Genomic DNA, 27697 nt, shown 5'->3' on the forward strand with positions numbered 1-27697 from the left:
AGAGGCTCAAACACTGTCTTGGCGGCCATCTTGCTAAGGGAAGAGGGCCCAATTGGATTTAATGAGAGGCGGGGAGCGATCTTATTCCCAGTTGTGGTCAATCCACTGCTGGATGAAGGCCTCGCCAAGCCGTCGCCTCCCCCCTGCGATCCTGCTATTTAAATACCCAACCTCGCGCCTCGTCGGTTTTTTATGACGTCATGCACTCCTTAGAGTTGCATCATCTTCGCGACGCAGAACTTGACGTTATTTACAATTTAGATTTTAAGTTTTCGTGACTGCAGGGATTCATATTCTTGGTTCTTTCAGTAAAGTCACGTAGAAGGGAAATAATAAAATAATAAACATATAAAAAATAACAATTCTCACGACGTTTCGACCGCAGCACTAGAACATTTTCTTGCTGTGGATTTTACACCTGATGATGATTGCTTGTGTTGCAGTCGAAACGTCGTGAGAATTTTATTGTTTTATATTTATATTATTTTATTATTTTCCTTCTACGTGACTTTACCGAAAGAACCAAGAATATGTCATTTACAATGTCAGTGTCTGCAGGAGGAATCCGATGAGCTATGAAGCTCTTTCATTCACAGGTGTCCAGTAGGGGGCCCGGGGTGAGAACGTGACAACAACAACAGTACAAACACACGAGGCCGTCGTAGTGCAAAGTACAAGCGAGGTCAACAAATCACACAAACAAATACAACACGAAACCATCCACATCCCTCCAGGCAAAGCCCCACTGATGTATTCACTTATTTTTCAGAAGCCACCTGGCTCCCACAAATGATAGATACTGTCCTGTACTTTCATATATGTTTTACATATATACGTAGATATTTGTGGGAGACATACACACATTGTCCGCTTATTTGTGGCTTATTTATTTTACTCCACAACGACGACTCGAGCGATTATGCAAATTGTTATGCACGACGCTGCCGATTAAGGGGCCGTCCATAAATGACGTCACGCGATATTGGACGATTTTTGACCCCCCCCCCCCCCTCGTCACAAAAAGTCGGACCCCCCTAAAATATGACGTCACAAAGCTCTGCCCCCCCCCCCCCCGCAAAAAAACATAAAACATGCTTCAAATCGCTTTAAACTATTGTAGTGCGTATTTAATGTGGCGCTGCACTCTGATGTTGTAGGAGAAAACATTTATTAAAAAGTAAATTTAATTAAGTAGAACGTGTTGTCTATATTGATGTGACGTCACATTTCACAAACCCCCCAGGTGCGTGACGTCACATTTCTCAAACCCCCCAGGTGCGTGACGTCATTTATGGACGTCCCCGAATGAATCTGAATACATTATGCTAATCGCGCGTGACGTCACACACACCCGTCCCGTGACGTCACGCCTTGTGCCACGCACGCCGCCCCGGCTGACGATCGCCCGCGCTCCCCGCTCGCCTCTCGCGCCCCGAGCTTGCGATGAACCCGGCTCGCTCTCCGCCGCCGCTACTGCTGCTGCCCCTGCTGCTGCCCCTGCTGCTCCTGCTGCTGGAGCCGCGACCCACGGCAGCCGCCAAGATCCCCGAGGCGGAGGTGAAGGTGGAGGTGACGCACCGGCCATTCCTGTGCCACCGCAAGAGCAAGCGAGGCGACCTCGTGGCGCTGTCCTACCGCGGCTTCCTCGAGAACGGGACCCGCTTCCACTCCACGTGAGCCGCCACGCGGGGCACGGGGGGTCAGGGTGGAGGTGCAGGGGAGGTGCAGGGCAGGGGAGGTGGAGGGGAGGGTGGAGGGGAGGGTGCAGGGGAGGTGCAGGGGAAGGTGCAGTGGAGGTGGAGGAGAGGGTGGAGGAGAGGGTGCAGGGGAGGGTGCAGGGGAGATGGAGGGTGCAGGGGAGGTGGAGGGTGGAGGGGAGGGTGCAGGGGAGGTGCAGGGGAGGTGCAGGGGAGGGTGGAGGGGAGGTGCAGGGAGGTGCAGGGGAGGTGCAGGGGAGGTGGAGGGTGGAGGGGAGGGTGCAGGGGAGGGTGCAGGGGAGGGTGCAGGGGAGGTGCAGGGGAGGTGCAGGGGAGGGTGCAGGGGAGGTGCAGGGGAGGGTGCAGGGGAGGTGGAGGGTGCAGGGGAGGGTGCAGGGGAGGTGCAGGGGAGGTGGAGGGTGGAGGGGAGGGTGCAGGGGAGGGTGCAGGGGAGGGTGCAGGGGAGGTGCAGGGGAGGGTGCAGGGGAGGTGCAGGGGAGGGTGCAGGGGAGGTGGAGGGTGCAGGGGAGGGTGCAGGGGAGGTGCAGGGGAGGTGCAGGGGAGGGTGCAGGGGAGGTGGAGGGTGCAGGGGAGGGTGCAGGGGAGGTGCAAGGGAGGGTGCAGGGGAGGGTGCAGGGGAGGTGGAGGGTGGGGGGGAGGGTGCAGGGGAGGTGCAGGGGAGGGTGCAGGGGAGGGTGGAGGGTGGGGGGGAGGGTGCAGGGGAGGTGCAAGGGAGGGTGCAGGGGAGGGTGCAGGGGAGGGTGCAGGGGAGGTGCAGGGGGAGGGTGGAGGGAGGGTGCAGGGGAGGTGCAGGGGAGGGTGCAGGGGAGGTGGAGGGTGGAGGGGAGGGTGCAGGGGAGGTGCAGGGGAGGGTGCAGGGGAGGTGGAGGGTGGAGGGGAGGGTGCAGGGGAGGGTGCAGGGGAGGTGGAGGGTGGAGGGGAGGGTGGAGGGGAGGGTGCAGGGGAGGGTGCAGGGGAGGGTGGAGGGTGGAGGGGAGGGTGCAGGGGAGGGTGCAGGGGAGGTGGAGGGTGGAGGGGAGGGTGCAGGGGAGGTGCAGGGGAGGTGGAGGGTGGAGGGGAGGGTGCAGGGGAGGTGGAGGGGAGGGGAGGTGGGGGATGTGTGAGGTTGGGCAGGGCGCAGAGGGTGAGGTGACAGTGATGGGAGTGGTGAAGTGAGGGTAGCTGGAGAGGTGCGGCGAGTGAGGGGCGAGGGAAGGAGGTGAGGAGATGGATAGAGTGGAGGTTCGGTGAAGGAAGGGCTGTGAGCAGGTGAGTACTGTGGAAGGTGCGGTATAAATATTAAATAACGAAGATGTGATTGATTGTTTTGGCATGCTTGTGACGATGATGATGGTGATGGCGTGATTGTGGTGATGATGATGGTGGTGGCATGGTTGTGGCGATATCGATGGCGATGATGACGACGATGTTGTCGATGTGCGCCCCGCCACCTCCTCCCATCACAGTGACGAGCACAACAATGGCCACCCGGTGTGGGTGACGCTGGGGGTGGGCGAGGTGATCCGGGGCTGGGACCGCGGCCTTGTGGGCATGTGTGTGGGCGAGAAGCGGCGCCTCACCGTGCCGCCCACCCTCGCCTACGGCAAGGAGGGCAAGGGTGAGGGGCCCCCACCACGCGCTCACCACCACGCGCTCACCACCACGCGCTCACCACCACGCGCTCACCACCACGCGCTCACCACCACGCGCTCACCACCACGCGCTCACCACCACGCGCTCACCACCACGCGCTCACCACCACGCGCTCACCACCACGCGCTCACCACCACGCGCTCACCACCACGCGCTCACCACCACGCGCTCACCACCACGCGCTCACCACCACGCGCTCACCACCACGCGCTCACCACCACGCGCTCACCACCACGCGCTCACCACCACGCGCTCACCACCACGCGCTCACCACCACGCGCTCACCACCACGCGCTCACCACCACGCGCTCACCACCACGCGCTCACCACCACGCGCTCACCACCACGCGCTCACCACCACGCGCTCACCACCACGCGCTCACCCACCACGCGCTCACCACCACGCGCTCACCACCACGCGCTCACCCACCACGCGCTCACCCACCACGCGCTCACCCACCACGCGCTCCCACCACGCGCTCCCACACGCGCTCCCCACCACGCGCTCCCCACCACGCGCTCCCCACCACGCGCTCCCCACCACGCGCTCCCCACCACGCGCTCCCCACCACGCGCTCCCCACCACGCGCTCCCCACCACGCGCTCCCCACCACGCGCTCCCCACCACGCGCTCACCCACCACGCGCTCCCCACCACGCGCTCCCCACCACGCGCTCACCACCACGCGCTCCCCACCACGCGCTCCCCACCACGCGCTCCCCACCACGCGCTCACCACCACGCGCTCCCCACCACGCGCTCACCACCACGCGCTCACCCAACACGCGCTCCCCACCACGCGCTCCCCACACGCGCTCCCCACCACGCGCTCCCCACCACGCGCTCCCCACCACGCGCTCCCCACCACGCGCTCCCCACCACGCGCTCCCCACCACGCGCTCCCCACCACGCGCTCCCCACACGCGCTCCCCACCACGCGCTCCCCACCACGCGCTCCCCACCCACGCGCTCCCCACCACGCGCTCCCCACCACGCGCTCCCCACCACGCGCTCCCCACCACGCGCTCCCCACCACGCGCTCCCCACCACGCGCTCCCCACCACGCGCTCCCACCCACGCGCTCCCCACCACGCGCTCCCCACCACGCGCTCACCACCACGCGCTCCGCGTCACCACCACGCGCTCACCACCACGCGCTCCCCACCACGCGCTCACTACCATGTGTTCACAACCACGCGCTCACCACCACGCGCTCACCACCACGCGCTCACCACCACGCGCTCACCACCACGCGCTCACCACCACGCGCTCACCACCACGCGCTCACTACCACGTGTTCACCACCACGCGCTCACCACCACGCGCTCACTACCACGCGCTCACCACCACGCGCTCACCACCACGCGCTCACTACCACGCGCTCACCACCACGCGCTCACCACCACGCGCTCACCACCACGCGCTCACCACCACGCGATCACCACCACGCGCTCACTACCATGTGTTCACCACCACGCGCTCACTACCACGTGCTCCCCACCACGCGCTCACCACCACGTGCTCACCACCACGCGCTCACCACCACGTGCTCACCACCACGCGCTCACCACCACGCGCTCACCACCACGCGCTCACCACCACGCGCTCACCACCACGCGCTCACTACCATGTGTTCACCACCACGCGCTCACTACCACGTGCTCCCCACCACGCGCTCACCACCACGTGCTCACCACCACGCGCTCACCACCACGTGCTCACCACCACGCGCTCACCACCACGCGCTCCCCACCACGCGCTCACCACCACGTGCTCACCACCACGCGCTCACCACCACGCGCTCACTACCATGTGTTCACCACCACGCGCTCACTACCACGTGCTCCCCACCACGCGCTCACCACCACGTGCTCACCACCACGCGCTCACCACCACGTGCTCACTACCACGTGTTCACCACCACGTGCTCACCACCATGTGTTCACCACCACGTGCTCACCACCACGCGCTCACCACCACGCGCTCACCACCACGCGCTCCCCACCACGTGTTCACCACCACGTGCTCACCACCACGTGCTCACTACCACGTGCTCACCACCACGACTAGGACTACACGCTCCACTACCGTCAGCGGCGTAGTAACGTCATTATCAGTGGTGTAGTAACTACATCATCAGTGGCGTAGTGACTACATTATCAGTGACGTAGAGACTACATTATCAGTGACGTAGTAACTACATTATCAGTGGCGATTGTGATAACGACAATGGTGACAATGACGATAACGATGAAGGTGACGATGACGACGACGACAACGACAAAACAGATAATGACAGTGATGATGATGATGACTATGCGGCGTGCAGGGCGAATCCCGCCGGACGCGACGCTCATCTTCGACATGGAGCTGCACGAGATCCGGAACGGCCCCCGCTCCCACGAGTCCTTCCAGGAGATGGACCTCGACGACGACTGGAAGCTGTCGCGCATCGAGGTCTCGCCAGGACAAAGATCACGACACTGACGACGATGACGATGACAATTACAGCGACGACGACAATTACAGCGATGACGATAACGGCGCTGCTGCTGCTACGTGGGCCTTGCCCTGCTGACTGACAAGAGGGCAGGCACGTCGCATTGGTTCGTGAGCGCTTGCCATGCTGATGAATCCCAGTGAAGTCAAATCCCTGAACATTGAGGCACCCGGTGGTACTGCCGATGCTGCTGCTGATGGCTGTTGATGCTATGACCAGAGATACTACTGGGAGGAAACTCCTGGTTACACCAGCCCACAGGGGATTATTGTGTTCGTCTGTCCGTCGTGCAGGGAGGGGCTGGGTGGGGAGGGGCTGGTCACCCCGTGGTGCCCTTATAAAGCTCAACGTTTAACCTACTCACGCCGGCTTGTGCCCGCCCTCACAGTCGACCATATTTGCGGAATACACCACGCCGCCGTTGACCCTGGCCATTGACCGAGCAACTCAACGTTCCTAGCAGCTCCCTCCGCAGGAATGTGCTGTTACCGATAAAGTTGCTGCTGCTGATGTTGATGACGCCGAAGCTGTTGCCGATACTAACGATCGCGCCGATGCTAAAAAACGATGTTGAAGATACCAATGTGGCTGCCGATGATGTTGACCTTACGGAGTCTAATCACGATGCCGATACTAACGGCGGTGATGTTGATGATGATGCCACTGATAATGATCCTGTCGCTGATGCTGTCGCTGATGCTACTGATGATGCTGCCGCTGATGCTGCCGCTGATGCTGCTGGACGTCGCTGTGCCCCGCCAGGTGGAGGAGTACCTCCGCAAGGAGTTCTCCAAGTCCGGGGTGAACCACAACGAGTCGTACCAGGGCCTCGTCGAAGACATCTTCACCAAGGAGGACGAGGATGAGGACGGCTTCATATCAGCTCGCGAGTTCACCTACCGGCACGACGAGCTGTGACGCGCGAGGGCGGGCGAGCGAGCGGGTGGGCGAGTGGGCGGGCAGGCGAGCGGGTGGAGTGGGCAAGTGTGTGCGTGAGTGGTTGGGTGAGTTGGCATAGTCAGGGGGCACAGGTGGTGCATCGGCCAGTCATCTAAGGCGGTCGACCAATGGTCCCTGGGTCTGTACCGTGACCTCCTGCCAGCGGGCGTTCGAGACTTTAAGCGGCCTTAAAGTGCACCTGGCCTGGTGCAAGCGCCGTGTTGACGTCACGGCCACTTAGTGGCGAATGGCGGTTGTTGTTGTTGGGCGAGTTGAGTGAGTGGAGTGAGTGTGCGAGCGGGTGGGTGAGTTAGTGAGTGGAGTGAGTGGCCGAGTGGGTCTGTAACCGAGTGAGAAAGTGATTGAGCGAGTGGATGGGTGAGCAACTCGGCGAGTGATTAAGTGGGCGAGTGATTTGGCCAAGGCCTGTGGGCGCTGAGGGCAATACACCTCCTCTCCGTGATACAGAATTCTACTCAAAATCTGAAATTGGCCCACTGCCCGAAACAGCGGCTAGCTGCTGAGAAGTACGGTTAAATATCCCTCACGGCCCGCGTGGGGAGCGGTGGTGCAGCGCTACGAACCCAGCGACCGGGGTTGGATTCCCACTCGCGGCCAACACCGGTGACGATTATCTGAATCGGTCCTGGGCCTCCCCACTCGGGAGACAATCGTGGCCGGGCGTAGTGCTGGCCACCCACCACTTCGTGTGCCGTGGTGCCGGTCTTCATAGGTGATATTCGTTTGCCCCAACAGCGCTTGCCCCAACAGCGCTTGCCCCAACAGTCAGTTGAACTTTGTGTGAGTGGAGTTGGCATGTTCTCTCCATTCTGCATGGGTTTCCTCCTGTCGCTAAACGTACAACGTAACCCGCATCAGTCAAATATCCCAATGCCCGAAAAAATTACCTGCTTATTACTCAGTTGGGATTATACACAGCAGCAACATCATCGCACCCAACCCCCGCCCCGGTGCCCCGGCAACGAAACACCTGACAGGACCCACGTGAACATGAGACTTGAGAGAACTCGTGAGTTGCTGAGGCTTTCCCGAGCAAAGAAGGCGTTATTGATGATAGGTTTACACCATTTGAACCTCCTTTGCCAGTAGCAAAATATGATAATTGCTTTTTTACCCTTTTATCTGGCAACAAAACTGACACCTTTTTTTACAAGGAGTCATGTTTGCATTGACCACAATACCTGCGGGTCGGAATGCAAACAAAAAACATAACTCTGATAATGATATGCACTGTCCTTGAAATTGATTGGTCCACACCCGAGACAGCTTTTCTTAGAGCCTCGTCTCACATGGTGTTGGACCAGATGACGCTAAAAGGTGCATTATGATAATAGGTGTTTCCCTTTTCTGGCAAAGGGGGTCCCATGATGTAGCTGCTCACATGGATCTCTCAATGTCCTGATAGTGCGTTGTCCTTGTGCTGGTTGCCTTGTGGCGTCCTCTGGTCTAACACTGTTAGTGAGACGAGGCTCTTAAGAAAGCTGTCTCTGGTGTGGACCAATCAGTTTAAAAGACGATGCACCATATACTGTCAAAGCATGTTTTTGTTTGCATGTTCACCACAAGTATGTGTGCTGAACATGCAGACATGATTCCTCGCAACGGTTTCAGTTTGGTGTTTTAACATCTTAACACCCGTTTTAGTATTGCCAGAAAAGGGTAAAAACCTATTATCGTAATGTAAGACTGGCAAAGGAGGACCCGTGATGAAGGCGTAATGATCACACTGCAATCCCGTACACGAGCAGCAGCTGTCTGCCCCCGGTCGCCAGGTGGCGATGTTGGGTGAGACGAAGCAAAACCACTGCGGTCGACTAAGGGCCCCCCCCCCCCCAGTCTACACACCCACCCTGGTACACCTCTACAACGCAGGTGACCCCATCGACCTTCACGCAAATGAAAGTGGTCGCACAGCGCGCATGCAAAATGCATCCCGCGCGCGTTTCGTTTGTAGTCCCTACCCCGCACCTGCGACTGGCACGGCTGGCTACGTACGGTGGGGAAGGAAGTTAAACGTAGAGACCGTCAAATTTCGATTTAAAGCTTTCGTGACTGCAGGGATTTATCTTCTTGGTTCTTTCGGTAAAGTCACGTAGAATGGAAACAATAAAAATAATAAAATAAAACATAATAAAATTATTCTCACGACGTTTCGGCCACAACGCAAGCAGCCGTCATCAGGTGAAGACCAGGTCTGTCGGGGAGACGCTTATTTTTAAATCCTTTATATTAAGTTCGCTTGCTTGCTTAGGACCGTGCAAATCTTTCGGTCGTTTTTTAACCCACTTCCCGTGATCCAATCGAGCTGACATTTTGCACACAGACTCGTGTGTGACAATGCATTTTCGTGAAAAATTTTAAAATATTTAATTACCAATTGTTTAATGCTGCCAGACAATCATCTGACCCATAGGTGGCAGCCATCTCAAGCCAGAGGACGAGAGGACTCTAGCCGCCCCGATGCCATGCATATAAAGGATTTATAGTGAAAAACTTTGTTTTTACGGGTTTACTTGTTATTGTTTCCATTCTACGTGACTTTACCGAAAGAACCAAGAAGGTAGAGACCGTCCTTTGACGGTGGCGAGGCCGTGAACGGCTTGCGTCACGGACCCGCCGACCCGAAATTGACATTGCCAGCCGCCGCCTGCGTCGGTGACGAATACCCAAAGCACCGCTCCTGGTTCTCCCTCTCGGTCGACTGAGCTGTACTCGCGAGAACACAAATACCACCCAGCGTGGCGCCGACCACACCGCCACACCACTCGCGTGCCGTGCCAAGCCCGTTAATAGGTGCTCGCAAACAGGGCTTGCCCCAGTGGTCCGATGGGTTAAACGGGGAGGGGGAGAAGAGACCCTTGTCACGTGCAGTTACAATTTACACTGCGGCCGTGTCTGTGTGTGTGTGTACACGTGTCCCACGTGCTAAATCACGCAGTGCTGTTTAGTAACGATGAGGCACGTGCAGTGTGTGGGGAGACTTGCTTCCCAACGCCAATGGCTCGTAACATACCACGGTGGGTGGTGATGGTGAATTCGGTTTTCCATAAATCGGTGTATTCCATAAATAGGCTAACGTTTAAAAAAAAAATCTACATTTGCCTTAGAAATTAACACTCCATATGTATTATTAGTAGGGTTGTTAACATGTTTTGTGCGGTTTTTTTATTATTGCATTGCCGGTAACGGCACGAAAGTTTGAAGTCACCGGTTTTCCCGCGCGTGTAAAAATGCCCAAGGACAAAAATTCTTGATACCGTTTTGGGGACGGCTTCAACCTCCTCCAAGACGTCTGGAGATGCATTCAATGGGCCGAGCACTCCAGAGGTTTTATACTTGAACGACCCATTAGCAGCCCGGAGTTGTGTGGGCATGTTAAGCGGTCTGCTCTTCGAATGCTCCTCCAGTCTGCGTGGAAGAGTAGACCAAACACCCGCCTGCCGTCTGCCAGCAGTAGCGTGGGCAAGCAATTGAAGGGCTGCCCCTTTATCTTTGACGTGAAAGGGGAGGGCGAATGTACCACGCGGTGACTTGTGCCGTCTGTACATTCGCGGGTGCCAATCCGGTGCATTCATTTCTAAAATCCCACCAGAATCAGGTGCCAGCGACAGATATATCTATATTTTTTAGAACCGGTAACCAAATCTGAAAACAGTTCCCCGGTTTACCGCCTATAGGTTTAAGGACAATTATTAGCGGTCGTTCTTTCCGGCAGAAGCAGTCCGGAACGCCGACGCTCACCAAAGCAGTATTATCAAAGAGCTCCCAGGCTCGGTGAAACGTTCACATCGTAGCAAACGTAAGTCGTGGGTTTTAGTCAACGACAGGTGCAGATAATAGCGATTTCACGGTGCTAAAGTACGTTTCTGCTGGAGTCCTAGGACGACGCTTGCTTGCTGCCAATAAGCTGTTATATATAAAAGTATTTCTGCGAAGCTGAGCGATGTTCACGTGTCGGCTGTTGACGGTGCCGAAGTACATTTCGTAACCGGCTCGGCGGCGAAGCAAGCGGCTCGCAATCGTGGGGTGGGGGGGTGAGGAAGAGTGGCTGACTTTGCCCATCATCCCTCCTTCGAGAAGATCAACAGGGGTTCGGTGCTGTGGAGAAGACTCGTCCCCACTGTAACAATGTGGATTTTTCAACCACTTTGCTCTGTGCGGCTGTACGATGAACACTGGGTCAGTGATGTTCGCTTGAGAGCAAGAAATCACTTTAGGCTTTTTTTTTTACAAAGTACATTTCACATTGATGGAACTGCCGGTGATTATAAAGTCACTTCTATTTTTCTTTCTTGAATGTTGCAATTTTACATGTTTGACGTAGATTTTTTTATGACTAACGGGGTTTTTGGTATGACAACACTAAACTCAAAAGTGCCTTACAAACGAAAAAAGTCCATACAAATAAAACTATTGTTTAAAAAATGTAAAGAGTGGCTTTCTGTGTTGCCGAGTCCCCTTCGAGTCTTTCTGTAAAATTGCGGCAGCTGTTCGAACGGCCATTTAATATTCACTTCAAGAGGTGGCCAAGTGGCTCGGAGGTCAAGAGTGCTGAGAGTACATTCTCCGTGGTGTTGTGACCATAGAAGAACAATACAACCAGGGCTAATGCAACTGGGTCTGTCTGGCTCAACGGCCGCCAAAAATACATCTTGCTTCCGGCAACACCACCACATCCAGTATACCATCTCGCTGTGGATATTAGGCACAGCTCCAGTCTACGAGAGGGCCCTAAAATATTTCGTGATAAATTAAGCTCTCGATTCAACAATGGACTTGCACTACCCTCTGCCCCTCTATAACTGCCCAACGAACCCCCTCTGCCATCCACAGCAATGCACGATTATACTGGTAAGAACCTCCTGGTTACACCAGCCCACAGGGAATGATTGTGCCCGTCCGTCGTGCAGGGAGGGGCTGGGTGGGGAGGGGCTGGGTGGGGAGGGGCTGGTCACCCCGTGGTGCCCTTATAAAAGTCAACGTTTAACCTACTCACACCGGCTTGTGCCCGCCCTCACAGTCGGCCATATTTGCAGGAATACACCACGCCGCCGTTGACCCTGACCATTGACCGAGCAACCCAACGTTCCTACCAGCTCCCTCCGCAGGAATGTGTTATAAAAAAAAAATTCCAAAAATACGGTGTCACAACAAACAAAACATGTGCACCCAGCTGCGAGTTTGTACGGGTTTTGCTTTTATTCGCCATTCACATTAAAAGTTCCCCAACCCCACACACACAACGGCTCAGAGCCGGCGACATTCCACAGGAGAACCGTAACTACCAACAAAGACGACTAATCGCCCGCTCTCTCCCTCCCTCTCTGTGCGAGGCGGAAACTCCAAAGCTGCACGTGCGCGCGCGTGCGGAGCTGCCCGAGAAGTGTGCAAGGCAACTCCGCTCGGCTGAAAATGAAATTGGACGGGGGACTGGAAATAAATACGGGGCGCACACGCGGTCGCCATCACCCTTGCCGCGTGTTTTTGCCGGCCGAGTTCTTCTGGATGTGTGCCCGTCCGTCTACTCCGAGGTCGACTTCTTGAGGTAGGCGATGAGGTCCTTCCTCTCGCCCTCCTTCTTGATGCCGGCGAAGATCATCTTGGTGCCCGGGATGTACTTCTTCGGGTTTTCCAGGTACACGAAGAGGGTTTCTTCGTTCCACACGATGCCTGCGCCGCCGGGGACGAGGGGAAACGGTTTAGAGAGCTCGGTTCGCGATCGCAAAGTCCAAGGTTCGAGTCCCGCTCGGGTGTTGGCACGCACATCATTTATCGTCGTCGTCGTCACCATAACCGCTTTGGGACTGACGAGCTATGTGGCAGCAATACTTTTGGGAAGTCAGCTAGTTGTCGTGCCTTGGGGATGTGGAATTCCACTAGTACCACAGGGTTGCTAATGGATGAGTGCCACCCAACATGGAGAGAACCAGTGGACTGTCAGGTTTTGTGGAAACGTATGATACAACAAAAAAATCCCAACCTACTATGTTGGGAGTGAAACAAAATAAAATATTATTCTAAACCAATAAAATATTGTCCAGTGATATCAGTTGTTTAAAATCCCATTTTAGTCTGCAGAAAAATACACTAGTATCATGTAACAATAAAAATACAAATGCAGGTTGAAACTAAAGGTGGTTGCAAAAAATGTACACATTTAATTAAATACCGATTCCCAAATCCTTCCCCAAATTATTTTTCATTACAAAAAAACTGCAGCCTCAGTGCACGACATATTTATGTACTGCTGAGGTAGACTCGTTTTAAAAAAGTAGTTTCATCATCATCCATTATAGATCCACTGCTGTATAAAGACTGCCTCATGTCATCACCATCTATCACTACTTCGACACCTGTACAACCAGGTGTCAATGTTTTAGAATTACCTCTAATGTAAAAACACCAATTGGGTGTTTTCGACAAGGTTAGAAAATGGTTGACATTTCACGATTTTGTGAGTTATCCACCAACCCCTCCCCTCCACAGTGCTGAATGACAGGCATGCACAAAGCCACACATGGATGGCAACTGGGAGTATCTAACGCAAAGTTCTTGAGTAAATATGGACAAAGCGAAATGGAAGAGGGCACCGCTGACATCTTGAAGAACGAACATCATGGCACACAGTGAGAAAGAGACAGCCACCAAAGCACGGCATGACAACATAATCGTTTATAAGGCGCCTCGTAACAACAATGCCACGCACACAAAGACAACAACGACCCCCGTATAGCCTGAACACAAAGACACACACACACACAGTGGCAGACACACACAGGGGCAAATGCAAACCGATGCCAGGAACGTGAGGCAACCCTTGCAGCCTTAAATAGCTGGGGCCAAGCGGTTCGTGGCATTTCAGTGACGGGAGCAGGACTCCGTAGCGATAGAGTTACCAACATAACCGGGCCGAGGCTTCAACCAGCAGGCGCTTATGACTTTGAGACGCCCTCTTGTCTATGATTAGCCGGGATGGCACAGTCAGTACCAGCAGCAGCAGATGTTACGGCACTGCGCAGATCTTGGGATGCAAGGCAGATGTTACCTAAATAACACCACTTTGAGTCATGAAACGGCATAAGTTGTCGCGGTTGTGCTGCTCTGTTGCTCTGCAATGTGTTTTTGGGTTGCACCGCGCGTTGATCAGCACCATCTCCGACGTTCCACTCCAAGTGGTGGGAACTTCTTCTTCGGGAACTGAATGTTCTCAAAGTTCCTGGAGGAGTTCCAACGCTGGACCAAGGGCTGCAACATATTTATATTACTAATTATTATCACTGCTGTCTGCCTGGCTCAAACAAGCGATGGGGTAACATCCACTTTTATGGTGTTGGTGGAAATTCTACATTCCAGTGATGGGGGGTGGGGGTACCACTGGAAAGTGAGAGCATGGTGGAGTGAAATGCTAATGGTCGAATTAGCATGTAGCTGCTGCTGTTAAAAAACAGCTTGGCTTTACATTCTTTATTTAACTGCCCTCTGGGTCCTTCCCCACACCATTCATCCAGGTCAGGGAGGGGACACATTTGTTCACTGTGGAGGGTCATTATACACTTACACGGTGCGTGTGCCGACCTGTGTTTAATTCCAAGGAAAACCAGTCCCATGGCGTTTTGCCTTTTTAAATCGACCCCGATCTTTCTCGGAAGCCACGGAGTCCATCCCCGCCCAAAGTGCTTTAATGAGTGTTGGGCGCTGCTTATCTATGCCCACTGCTAATTCGGAGCCAGTGGTGGAAATTCCACATTGGAATTCGTGGGGGAAACGGTTTCGCTTAAAATTACACAACAGCGGCTGCTGCTGCTGCTGGCGTTTCTTGCGTTAACTGGCGAGAAGTCACCAAGTGGTGACTACCGCTCCCCAAACACACTCGTACGCACACACGGACACACACCATAGACAAAACACTTGACACACAAAGACAAAGATCCCCCCGTATAGCCTGAACAGACTGTTGGAAGAAGCGGTGTTTGCGAGTTCCTATGAAGGCAGGCACGGCACACAAGGGGGTGGGTGGCCAGCACCACTCCCGGCCGCCTTTGTCTCCCGAGTGGCGATGTTGACACACTGCACCAGGTACTCATTTCCGGCCGACTCATCCTAGAGGAGGCCCAGGACCGGTTTAGATAATCGCCACTGGTGTTAGCCGTGAGCGAGAATCGAACCCGGGTAGCCGGGTTCGTAGCGCAGCGCGCTAACCACTGCTCTACCGCTCCACCGCTCCCCATTACACTTACAGTGCTTTTGCTGACGCGCTGCACACACACTCACGTAAATACATAGTGACAACAATAACAGTACGTGTGCGTGCGTGCACTTGGCCGCACCCACCCTTGGACTTGTTGGCGTCAGTGTAGCTGAAGCCCGGGGCCTGGCCGGTCTTGCGGCCAAACAGACCCGACAGGTTGGGGCCTGTCTTGTGCTTGCCGGCGCTCTCCACCGTGTGGCACTGGGAGCACTTCTGCACGAACACCTTCTTGCCCTTTTCCACGTCACCCATCTCCACTGCTGTCTCCACACAACTGATCTGGTGCGGGGTCAGGGGGTGAAAAGCGGTAGAGGGTTTTGTAATAATAATTTGTCATTGATTGAACGCACGCATATCATGGCGCGCGGCACCTCAACAGTGCTTTGCACGCCAAAATAGGCTGGCATCTTATATCAAACATCTGAACGGGCATCCCCGGTGACCCTGTGCAACAAAAAGGTGACTCGGCACCTGAGCCTGCAAGCGGGCGTTCGTCTCTGGCAGTCAGGGGAAGAAGATTGCTGCGCGTTTTCAAAATTAAGTCAATTAAGAGTACTTTTTTTTTGCAAATCTGGATTGAATGCCCTCGCGGGATCCTTTGACGCACCCTACGAAGGCGACGTACGTTTACGGTCAACATGCCAGTGAGTATCGACGTGGGCTGCCTGCCTGGAGAAACAAGTGGCAATGGACGTGCTGCCGCTTGGGCCACGTCACAGTGCGATGTAACTTCTTACGGCGGGGCAATTACCCCAGAACTCTGGAATTGTGCTCAGCAGGTCATGTGCTTCGTCGTTATGTCCGAGACTGTGCGTCCGGTTTATTCACATACGTCTATGACGGGATTGTTGGCACTGTTCTTACTTTTTCTTTCGTATGGATGAATAGCAGCAGATCAAAGATGTAAATTGTGATTCGTTATCCACTCAATTTGCTGTCCACTCCTTTAAAGGAGTGAAGACAGCATCGCGGTGGAGTGTTTAAGACGTGGTCGTTGGTTTGGGATTCGTGACCGCACTCGCAGGCTGCCGAATCTTTGACGCGCCATTTGTGCATCGGGTGGACGCATCGGCCACACGGCCCGGTCCCGATTCGGCTGATGGTCGATCATTGGCGGCGTGGAAGGTTGAAACCGGGGAGGGTTCAATGGTAGGGTCCTGTATGTGTGAATTGCACTTAAGCACTAGTTACTGTTTATCCTGTTTGCAGTTGGATCTGGGTTTCGTGCAAGTAATTTTTTTTGCTTAATGTTCTTTGCACATTGCCTCCGTGAAATGTCCTGTACCTGCCGTGGCTGCAAACCGTCCTAGGCTGTGGTCGTCCTTGTAAAAGAGCTGCTCATTTTAACGGGCCTTACCAGCTCAGTCTATTCATCTCAGTGTAACTCTATGGATTCATATTCTTAGGTTTTTTCGGTAAAGTCATGTACGTAAAACATCAAAATTAATAAAAATTAAATAAAATAAAGATCACGACGTTTCGGAGGCAACACAAGTCTCCGTCATCAGGTGGGACCATCACAGCCAGATTAGCGTCACTTGATGCAGCTAATCTGGCTGTGACGGTCCCACCTGATGACGGAGACTTGTGTTGCCTCCGAAACGTCGTGATCTTTATTTTATTTTATTTTTATTAATTTTGATGTTTTACCTACGTGACTTTACCGAAAAAACCTAAGAATATGAATCCTTGCAGTCACGAAAGCTTCAAATCTAGAATTAACTCTATGGATCTCTATGTAATTCTACAGATTTAAAAGCAACTCTATGTAACTGCAGTTACTCTTCATATGCCAGACCATGCTGTGGGTTACACAATCACTCATTAAATAATTATCACAAGAATTTATAAATCAATGATTATATTACCAGTGTAAATAATTGTTGGAACACTATTTTTTGAAGCACTAACTTCATGGGTTACGTAACTATTGTGTTTGTCATTGAATAAATAATTTGTCAAGAAATTAAATGTTTTTCGACAAAATGAGCTACAGGGATACCTTGACTTTCGTCACTTCGCTCTTTCGGCCGTTTTCAATTATCACCACATTTCAAATTTCGTCCACATCCCATTTCATCCCAAACCTTCTACGACGTTCGCGCCACGCACCATCTTTTTAGTTCAGTCTTTGAATAGAAGTCGTTCAGTGAGCATCTCTTATATTTGTGTTTATTCATATATTATTAATAACGTACTTATTTCTGTGATTATACTGTAAACAATTCATAGTTATGTTTGTGATAAGAGTATAATACTAGTTTTCCTAGTTATTTTCGTGATTATAAAACACGTGTAACAGTATTCATACTGTCCTTATTTTTTTGATTACTGTTACTTGCATGTATGTTTTTCACCGGTCAAAATACATTTTCAAGCTAAATAAAGGCTCTGCTTACACATTCGTCCAGACGAACCAGACGAAAGTGCAAAGTATGCCTGCACGATAATCAGGATACGACGATATTATGCAGACCTTATCTCTTACGATACATCAGTCCATTAGAGGTGTTTGGGTTATATCGCGTACATATAAATGTGTCTGCCTGATAATGCTAGTTGTAATTACTGACGAAACGTCGTACTCGAATTGTAAATGTTGTGGGTTTACTCTCCAGCACACCGGTGTGCTGTACTAGTAACGTTTACGTGACAAACCGTAGTAATTGGCTGTCGGGTGGTGGCGGGTTTAACGACACATTTATATTTACACAAGATCTAACCCAAAAACCTCTATTATGGATATTGGTCCAGACAACGTACGTGTTATACACACAGTATCACCATTGTAAGTCTACTTAGGAGCAATGGGAATGGCATTGTCATCCCTCTGGCGTTGATTAAACGAAGTCTCCACTTTTTAGAAATTTGACAGTAGTTGTCCGATGGATAACGTCATGCCTTTCATGGAAATGTGGAATTTCCAACACAAGTGCAGAACTTTAAAACTATATATATGTTTCAACTGTCTCTCTACTGTTGGATGATGGCCTCATGGGATTTCCGTAACCAGGTTTGTGAAACAGCCCCAAGACAAGTTCACGTATCACTCGCCACTGATGTTAGCCGTGGCCAGGGAATTGAACTCAGTTCACGGGGCTTCATCGAGCGCGGGTGTGCTTTCCATTGCTCTGCCACTCCATCCCTTTGATTCCTACAGTAGTGCTCTGTTCCAAATACTAATTTTATTACAGAAAACACCACTGATACTTTGAGTTAAGTTCACCTTAATTCTACAAGGAGCCCTGTATGAAACAAACAGATTAACTTGGGTTTAATTACAATGAAGATGTTGAAATTGATTTGGAATTTGTAACTCCCGAGTCCCATTCCGAATCGAATGATCGTAAGCCCAGAGCGGTAGCATTTTTTGCGTTCATTTACACAGATTCCAACTTTGAGTAACATCCAAATAAGGAGTAAGCTCCGATTTGAATTGGCTATTGTCCCAGCCTACAGGGGTGAAATTGGCACCGACTCCTGGATTATCCAATAGTTACCTTTAAGCTCCGAATTAAGGTTTGCGTTATGCACTCTGAAGTCGCCAACCTTAGTTTGATTCCCAGTCACGGGTAACATCAGTTGCAAGTGATATCTGAACTGGTCCAAACCAATCAGTATTGGCCAGCATAGTAAACGACCCCCACAGTATGGGTGAGGCCTTCATCCAGCAGTGGATTGGCAAAGGGCAAAAGGCTGGGAATTAAAACCAAATCCAAGTGCATTCTCTCGTGAATGAACCACGTTAGAGTGCTCATCAGAGGTCGCAATCGGGTACCCGGTACCCGATACCCGTACCCTACCTGTTACCCGGGTACGGGTACCCGTTTGCGACCCTGATGCGGCCGGGCACGGGTACGGGTAGGCCGTGAGTCACTGGTGAGTAACCGTTTGTCACTCATTTCGGGTAGGGTACGGGTAGGGAACGGGTACCCGTACCCAGTCGGGTACGGGTACCCATTTGCGACCCTGGTGCGGCCGGGTACGGGTAAGGAATCAAAACCCGTTTGCGACCTCTGGTGCTCATCTCCTTAGGAAGCCATGACGAGGCAGCGGTGGAAATTCTGCATTCCTATAATAGGGGTGCGAATCTAATCGTCAAGATGACTAATACATTCTCAAAATGTTCTGACTCACAGCCACTTCCGCCACGTTTTGTCGCGATGAGAATCTCTCTCGAAAACCTCAAAGGTATCAGTACCAGAGAAGGAATGGCCGCTGTGGTACAGGCATTGAACTTAGAAGATTTGTTTAAATAGATCCGTACAGAAACCCCTATGGACTAAACCACGTTCAATCATATACCCAATTTGCAATAAGCTGTCGATTGATTTCCATTCAATCGCAGTTATAATCGGGAACGATAATCCGTGAATGAAAATATTTTCCACAACAGATTAAGTGACTCGATTTATACACATTTTGGTTAAATAAGCCAAATGCGTGTTGGTATTTATGCCTATATGTGCTTGTGTATTCTTAAAAATATGTCTATCTACGTTTATCTTTGCATACAACCTTCTACATTGGACATCAACCCACCCTGAGATTAACTAACACCCATCATGCCAAAGTGCACGCACACAGACACACACAACCCGGTCCATACATTAAAACTCCCAATAGCATCAACCGGCTAATTAAGCAAATCTTTAAATATGACTGGTGTAATTAGCAAATTAAACAAGCCAAGGTGTTTACCTTACAATAGAAGACAACTTCCGATGTGGGTCACTCTTCTCAAAGGCAGGGAAATAAAACTACACTGAGGTGAAGCGTTCCACACCAAAGGTTACTAACCTCAAGTATTAACCTTATCATCCGTCAAATGGCTCTCGATGAATCCCTCACTAATTCCAAAGTGTTTGGAGCCAATTAGGCAGGCATCGCCTCGGTTAAAAGAATGATAATACTACTGGCGAAAAGTTGTACCCAAAAGAAATGAAGGGGCCGACAGAGAGAGAAAGAACGTATGTACAACCTTCAACTCATGGACCCGGGCCAAAAATGACAGAACACAGTAACAACGTAACACGCCGCTGAAGTGTCACGTCAATGTCAAACTTGTGTCCCCCACAGCACTGGGGGTGTGGGTGTGCCACCTCCAATTGGTGGTCTAGAGCCACTGGAGGAAATGACACATTCCCAGGACGAGGTGCCAATAATCGGCCCATGAGGTCGGCCACCGTTGACTTCCCACAAAGTAGCCACTTGTTTTATCTTCACTGTGGTGGGGATGGTGATTGTGATGGGCTGAGTTGACCAACAGACTGGATTTCACTTAGTGCTGCCACATTGTCCAAGTGAGTAAAGAGGGACATATTCTTGGTTCTTTCGGTAAAGTCACGGAGAAGGGAAATAATAAAATAATACAAATAAAACATCATAAAATAACATTCTCACGACATTTCGGCCACAACGCAAGCAGCCGTCCTCAGGTGAAGAACTTTATTATGTTTGATTTGTATTATTTTATTATTTCCCTTCTACGTGACTTTACCAAAAGAACCAATAATATGAATCCCTGCAGTCACAAAATATTTAAATCGTTATTTAAAGAGGAACACTTTAAAATTACGCATTATATACCGGTACAAACATTTTATGATTTCAAAATAATATGAGCCTGCTTACTCAACCCATAACTCGGGAAGTATTAATAGTCCTATTTAAATGCCCGGCGAAGTGCTTGAAAGTTATGCATACCTATGGCAGAGGAGCGGTCAGTCCGGTAGTTACATGGACATTCACTGACGAAACAAAGTTGTTAAGTCTTCTTGGTTCTTTTGGTAAAGTCGGTAAAGTCACGTATTTTTTTATTATTTCCCTTCTACGTGACTACCGAAAGAACCAAGAAGATGAATCCCTGCAGTCACGAAAGCTTTAAATCGAAAAGTTGTTAAGGAGCAATGGCCAAACCCAAGCTTTTCCCAAAGTCAAAGAAAAGGTCACAGCTTTATGAGAAGTCCGTTTCTCGTTCAAAAAAGGGCACAGACGGAGCGGTGAAATCAACCCAAGTGCCGGTGACTGGTAGAATATTCTAACATCGTGGGTGATGTCTTGTGGGGAGCCTTCATCTAGCAGTGGATTGACCATGGTTGCTGCTGATGATAATGCCCTAATAGTGGCAATTGCACATTCCATAGCAAGAGCCCAATATAGATTGGAAATGTCCTCCTCCAAGGCTCACAAAAGTGTCGTTGCCACGACAAGCAGTTGCCGATTGCAGGGTGACCTTAACAAAGTCAAATAGGACACAGAAGTCAAAAGCTTTCCCACTCAACTGAGCATGGGGACGACGCCGATGTTCCCGTTTACAAACCTGAGCCATGTGGTGGAAATTCCACGTTCCTATGACAAGAGCCAGCCATCAAATCGGACAATCACTTGACGACTGCCCTCAAAGTCAAACAAGTCAAAGTAGATTTCGATTTAAAGCTTTCGTGACTGCAGGGATTCATCTTCTTGGTTCTTTCGGTAAAGTCACGTAGAAGGGAAGTAATAAAATAATAAAAATAAAACATAATATATTATTTTATTTTGACTTTTACGTGACTTTACCGAAAGAACCAAGAAGAAGTCAAAGTAGTTTCCCCTCTCCAATGAGTTTGGAAACGCGCTCATGACCCGTTTACGACCCCCCCTCCCCACCCCGTCCCTGTAGTAATAACTAAACTACACGTTCCCGTGGCCGGACCAAGTACCATAACTCCATCATGACCATCTTTAACCGCGCACAATCAGTCCATCACCGATACTGCTCAAGTGAACGTGAGGATGCGCTAGTAACCCGTTTAAAAGCGATCGGCGATGAATTGGAAATTCCACATTCCAATGCTGGAGAACATTTGAAGATTCCGAACAATGCCAAACTGTTGACTTAACACGAAGATCTAGATTTAAGAAAAAACACAAAGAAACATAGCAGGCGGTAATCAATACGTTTAAAGCCCCTCTCCTCAGCCAACCGTGGAAATTCCACATTCACGTGACAGAGGCCAATCATCACGGAACATTACGACTCACCAACAATTACAACCTCGACCATAACCGATATAACGACTCTCGCCAGACAATGACCACTCGTGACTTTGTTAAAGCTACTTTTTTAAGTTTTTAACACCTAAGTTTTCCCCCACACTCGCTTGAGAATGGGGAGGAAGCGGCCCGAACCGAAGCCAGCGACTGGAAATTCCACATTCCCGCGACGGGAGACGGCGACACTTTAGAACTCCATGAATGCCCGAGCCTCCACCACAACGTTTAAATAACCAACCCTGACATGGCACACGTAGAAACGAACACAACGCAACAAGTTAATTGTAACAAAAATCAACAATTTACTCAACACATCGACTGAACCCGCGAATCTTCGTCACCGAGACGCCGCTAGACGACCTCGCCGTGAGCCTGAGGCGATTTTCATCTTTAAAAAAAAACGGTCGCTGCCGGACGGACGCGTTGTCGTCGCTTTAACGTGACTCTCGTGAGGTGATTCACGTCAATATGCGGCATCAATGTGTGTGGTGGTGGTGGTGGAGAGAAAAGCGCGGGAACTCACTCAGCTGCTGCACGTGCCGCCGGCCTCTCGCGCTCTGTGAACTCCGCGAAGGTCAGACGCGGATGCCGGCGAGTGACGTCAGGCCGGACGTGACGGCACGTGACGTCAGACCGGACGTGACGCGCGAGGTTTTTTTAGCTTCTCAATTGTATATATTTTTTATTGAGAGGTCATGTTTATTAATTTAAACAACACAGTAACTCGCTTCGTACGATTTAATCCGTGTATTTTTAATGGCGTTAATTTATATTTTACTTGCGTGCGATTCATGTTTAATTTTATTTGTTAAAGCGTCTTCCCCTCCCCTTTTCTTCCCGCCCCCAGACAATTTCCGGTCTCGTGACGAGCGTACGTGACCGGAAGTGTGTTCGGTTGGTGACGTCACCGTACGAGCCGGCGAGCGCCACGTGGGAGGGGGTGGGCCGTTGACCTTTGACTCCAATGTCTCACAGACCGCAGCGTGGTGCCTGTATTCAGTGTGGTGACTGTATTCAGTGTGGTGACTGTATTCAGAGTGGTGACTGTATTCAGAGTGGTGACTGTATTCAGTGTGGTGACTGTATTCAGTGTGGTGACTGTATTCAGAGTGGTGACTGTATTCAGAGTGGTGACTGTATTCAGTGTGATGACTGTATTCAGTGTGGTGACTGTATTCAGAGTGGTGACTGTATTCAGAGTGGTGACTGTATTCAGTGTGATGACTGTATTCAGTGTGGTGACTGTATTCAGTGTGGTGACTGTATTCAGAGTGGTGACTGTATTCAGAGTGGTGACTGTATTCAGAGTGGTGACTGTATTCAGTGTGGTGACTGTATTCAGTGTGGTGACTGTATTCAGAGTGGTGACTGTATTCAGAGTGGTGACTGTATTCAGAGTGGTGACTGTATTCAGTGTGGTGACTGTATTCAGTGTGGTGACTGTATTCAGAGTGGTGACTGTATTCAGAGTGGTGACTGTATTCAGTGTGATGACTGTATTCAGTGTGGTGACTGTATTCAGAGTGGTGACTGTATTCAGAGTGGTGACTGTATTCAGAGTGGTGACTGTATTCAGTGTGATGACTGTATTCAGTGTGGTGACTGTATTCAGTGTGGTGACTGTATTCAGAGTGGTGACTATATTCAGTGTGATGACTGTATTCAGAGTGGTGACTGTATTCAGTGTGGTGACTGTATTCAGAGTGGTGACTGTATTCAGAGTGGTGACTGTATTCAGTGTGATGACTGTATTCAGTGTGGTGACTGTATTCAGAGTGGTGACTATTCAGAGTGGTGACTGTATTCAGAGTGGTGACTGTATTCAGAGTGATGACTGTATTCAGTGTGGTGACTGTATTCAGAGTGGTGACTGTATTCAGTGTGATGACTGTATTCAGAGTGGTGACTGTATTCAGAGTGGTGACTGTATTCAGTGTGATGATTGTATTCAGTGTGGTGACTGTATTCAGTGTGGTGACTGTATTCAGAGTGGTGACTGTATTCAGAGTGGTGACTGTATTCAGAGTGGTGACTGTATTCAGTGTGATGACTGTATTCAGTGTGGTGACTGTATTCAGTGTGGTGACTGTATTCAGAGTGGTGACTATATTCAGTGTGATGACTGTATTCAGAGTGGTGACTGTATTCAGTGTGGTGACTGTATTCAGAGTGGTGACTGTATTCAGAGTGGTGACTGTATTCAGTGTGATGACTGTATTCAGTGTGGTGACTGTATTCAGAGTGGTGACTATTCAGAGTGGTGACTGTATTCAGAGTGGTGACTGTATTCAGAGTGATGACTGTATTCAGTGTGGTGACTGTATTCAGAGTGGTGACTGTATTCAGTGTGATGACTGTATTCAGAGTGGTGACTGTATTCAGAGTGGTGACTGTATTCAGTGTGATGATTGTATTCAGTGTGGTGACTGTATTCAGTGTGGTGACTGTATTCAGAGTGGTGACTGTATTCAGAGTGGTGACTGTATTCAGAGTGGTGACTGTATTCAGAGTGGTGACTGTATTCAGAGTGGTGACTGTATTCAGAGTGGTGGCTATGGAGAACATATTCAACGTGTTGTATTCCGTCTGGCCGCTGTGCCCTCAATACGAGCGGCGCGAACCGACCCAACACCCCCCCCATCACCCCCCAATCACCGCCACCACTTCACCCCCCACTCCCCCAAGGTCGTTCCGTCAGAGGTCACCCCTGGAAAGCAGTCGGCTGTGACGCGGTAAAGCTGTGGCCCCGCTTACGCAATGCCCGCATCAGCTGAGTTACCCATTCTCATTTCCAGGAGTCCAGCCAGTGGGGTGGATGTGACCGCACGTCACGTGCACTGCCTCTTCTGACACGGTCATTGTGAACCCACGGGGAGAGACAAAGACAAAGATCCCCCGTATAGCCCTAATAGGCTTTAGGGGCAAGTGCTGTTAGCGAGCACGTATAAAGGCCGGCACGGCACACGAGGGGGTGGGTGGCCAACACCACGCCCGGTTGCCTTTGTCTCCCTAGTGGCGATGTTTACACATCAGGTACTGCTTTGAGGCTGAGTCAACCTAGGGGAGGCCCAGGACCCACATACACGCACCGTTTCTGATTTTTAAAATCCAGGATCTTGACTGTAACATACCCTTCAACCCTTTATCAGTGCGCCTACCTCATTCTAGACCAATTCAGACTTTATTGCTCACCCAGTGCCCTTATGAATCGAAACGCCCGCATTGAAACGGCTGTACGCCGTATGGACCTGAAGACTCAATTTCCCTGCTGTACAAGAATACGGAGTAACCCGCATGGCTTGACATGTATGCAGCACCGTGTCAGCGTTTGTGACACAGCCATTGTAAACCCCATATGAAATAGACGGGAGGCCTGGACTGGTTAGATCGCGTAAATATGAATTATATTTATAAAATAGAAATATTAATAAAATTAATTTTCATATTTACGCGATGTAACCCCCAAAAAACCCATGTCCTGTGGGTGATATTGGTCGCGAAAGGCTCTCCTACTATACTGTAAAGTCACGTCGGTATAAAATAAATTAAATCACGACGTTTCGATCGCAACACAATCGTCATCAGGTGGGAAACCCACAGCAAGAAGATTTTTGTTGGAGTGGGAGAGAGATACCGTGGTAAGAGGTTATACAGTTCCAATAAAGCCAACAACCCCAATGCAGCAGCAATGCCAAACGCTAGGGATGCAATTAACTCGGAAAAAATTAACCCGTAAAAACAAAGTTTTTCACTATAAATCCTTTATATGCGTGGCATCGGGGCGGCTCGAGTCCTCTCGTCCTCTGGCTTGAGATGGCTGCCACCTATGGGTCAGATGATTGTCTGGCAGCATTAAGCAATTGGTAATTAAATATTTTTTAAAAAATTCCATAAACAGTGTAAAATTTAGGAAAAATGTTTTTCACGAAAATAAATTGTCACGTACAACGAGTCTGTGTGCAAAATGTCAGCTCGATTGGATCACGGGAAGGGGGTTAAAATACGACCGAAAGATTTGCACGGTCCTAAGCAAGTGTAGTGACAGAACGGTCACTACTGTGTTGGCCCGTACGAGGGCTGGGGGCCCCAAGGGGGTGCCTGGGGGGTCACGTGCTGGAGGGATCCGGACCTTCCCAGAGGTGGGGGAAGTGAGGCGTGGCCTGGGAAGTGAGGCGTGGCCTGGGAAGGGAGGCGTGGCCTGGGCGGAGCCGGCCACGCCAGAGAGACGAGATATAAGGGTGGTGTGAAGGCAGAGCAGGGCTGTTCCTGAGAAGAATGAAGACACCTCGTGAACATGCCAGAAGAGAAGACCTACAGTGAGCGGACTGCCAGCAGCCACCTGGCTGGGTCACGCTGGAGAGAGACTAAAATACAATTGTGTGTTAGCTAGTGTAGGTCGGTGGTCACCACCCTCTGTGTAGAGTAAGAGTAACTGTTGAGTAAACGTTGTGTTAATTAATAAATGAGTGTTGCCTCCCAAGAAGTGTGTGCGCCTAAATTGAACCCATTACACAAGCAAGCGAACTTAATATAAAGGATTTAAAAATAGACGAGTGGCCGGTAAATATGATGGAACAACCATAAAGTATTTCATGCTTTACCTGGTTAATAACATCCTTCCAATGATTGCTCAATTTGTATCCATCTTCTCGGTTGAAGTTATGTCCATGTGTATATATCTGGATGGCTTCATGAACAAACCTTTGATAGTAGCCAGAAGGTTTGCAGAGCGCCTTGGTCTCGGAAAAAAAATATGAGAGCCCACGGCGTTATAGCAATGGTCAGCCACGGCGGATGAATTAGTCCTGCCGTGTTTCAGATCTGCCTTGTGCTCGCGAACACGGCCCGAGACATGACGTTTCGTTTCCCCAATGTAACAATCACCACAGGAGCAACTTCGTTTGTAGACTCCCGGATATGGCAAGTCAGGAATGACATCCTTCACAGATGGGATTAGATCACGGATTTGTTGTACTGCACTGAATCGGACCTGGATCTTGTGTTTGTTTAATATTTTGGCAATCTGCGTGGTAACGCCTGCTCTGTACGGTGTTTAAACCCAGCTTCTCAGCGGCAGTCGGCGGTATCTCTTGACGCAACCATTATGAACCCAAACATCCTCGCGACCGCCGAGGGATTTGGGAATGTGCATCGGCCACATTCCGGCGCACGAGGCACGCTGCCAGACGTCGCCTGGGGAGCGAGCGCGCTGCCGAAGCAGAAACACGTGCGGGCAGGCCTCACCTGCACACGTGGATCCGAAGCAGAAACACGTGGAGGTAGACCCTCACCTGCACACGCTGCCAAAGCGGAAACAACACGTGTACAATGTTGATACATACATCGGGGTTAATGATACAAAGTCATTTGTTACCTACCCCCACCCCCTCCTACTCCTACCCCCACCCCCTCCTACCCCCACCCCCTCCTCCTCCTACCCCCACCCCCTCCTCCTCCTACCCCCACCCCCTCCTTCTCCTACCCCCACCCCCTCCTCCTCCTACCCCCACCCCCTCCTTCTCCTACCCCCACCCCCTCCTACCCCTACCCCCACCCCCTCCTACCCCCACCCCCTCCTACCCCCCACCCCCTCCTCCTCCTA

General features: G+C 51.1%; 2 protein-coding genes across 2 annotated transcripts; one reads left to right on the forward strand and one right to left on the reverse strand.

The window, feature by feature from the left end:
* The first annotated feature begins 1363 nt into the window (after nt 1-1363).
* On the forward strand, nt 1364-11222 carry LOC133358392 (peptidyl-prolyl cis-trans isomerase FKBP14-like). The gene is made up of 4 exons (XM_061576708.1): nt 1364-1673; nt 3164-3315; nt 5679-5806; nt 6612-11222. Exons 1-4 carry the CDS (start codon nt 1444-1446, stop codon nt 6765-6767), a joined length of 666 nt encoding a protein of 221 aa, XP_061432692.1. The 5' UTR covers nt 1364-1443; the 3' UTR covers nt 6768-11222.
* A 764-nt stretch (nt 11223-11986) lies between these two features.
* On the reverse strand, nt 11987-22771 carry LOC133358403 (cytochrome c). The gene is made up of 3 exons (XM_061576725.1): nt 22619-22771; nt 15141-15336; nt 11987-12479 (listed from the first exon to the last, which is right to left on the reverse strand). Exons 2-3 carry the CDS (start codon nt 15307-15309, stop codon nt 12331-12333), a joined length of 318 nt encoding a protein of 105 aa, XP_061432709.1. The 5' UTR covers nt 15310-15336; nt 22619-22771; the 3' UTR covers nt 11987-12330.
* Nucleotides 22772-27697: the final 4926 nt, after the last annotated feature.

This window comes from Lethenteron reissneri, chromosome 61 (genome assembly GCF_015708825.2).
Source record: "Lethenteron reissneri isolate LAM-NWPU_2019-01 chromosome 61, ASM1570882v1, whole genome shotgun sequence".
NCBI classification, from domain to species: Eukaryota; Metazoa; Chordata; class Hyperoartia; order Petromyzontiformes; family Petromyzontidae; genus Lethenteron; species Lethenteron reissneri.

What these genes read in the sequence shown, in the direction of transcription:
- LOC133358403 (XM_061576725.1), bottom strand. Translation starts at nt 15,309, where the DNA reads ATGGGTGACGTGGAAAAGGGCAAGAAGGTGTTCGTGCAGAAGTGCTCC. An exon ending in TGACGCCAACAAGTCCAAGG is followed by an intron (nt 12,480 to 15,140) that starts GTGGGTGCGGCC and finishes CCGGCGGCGCAG; the next exon opens with GCATCGTGTGGAACGAAGAA.
- LOC133358392 (XM_061576708.1), top strand. Translation starts at nt 1,444, where the DNA reads ATGAACCCGGCTCGCTCTCCGCCGCCGCTACTGCTGCTGCCCCTGCTG. An exon ending in GGGACCCGCTTCCACTCCAC is followed by an intron (nt 1,674 to 3,163) that starts GTGAGCCGCCAC and finishes CTCCCATCACAG; the next exon opens with TGACGAGCACAACAATGGCC. An exon ending in GGAAGCTGTCGCGCATCGAG is followed by an intron (nt 5,807 to 6,611) that starts GTCTCGCCAGGA and finishes GTGCCCCGCCAG; the next exon opens with GTGGAGGAGTACCTCCGCAA.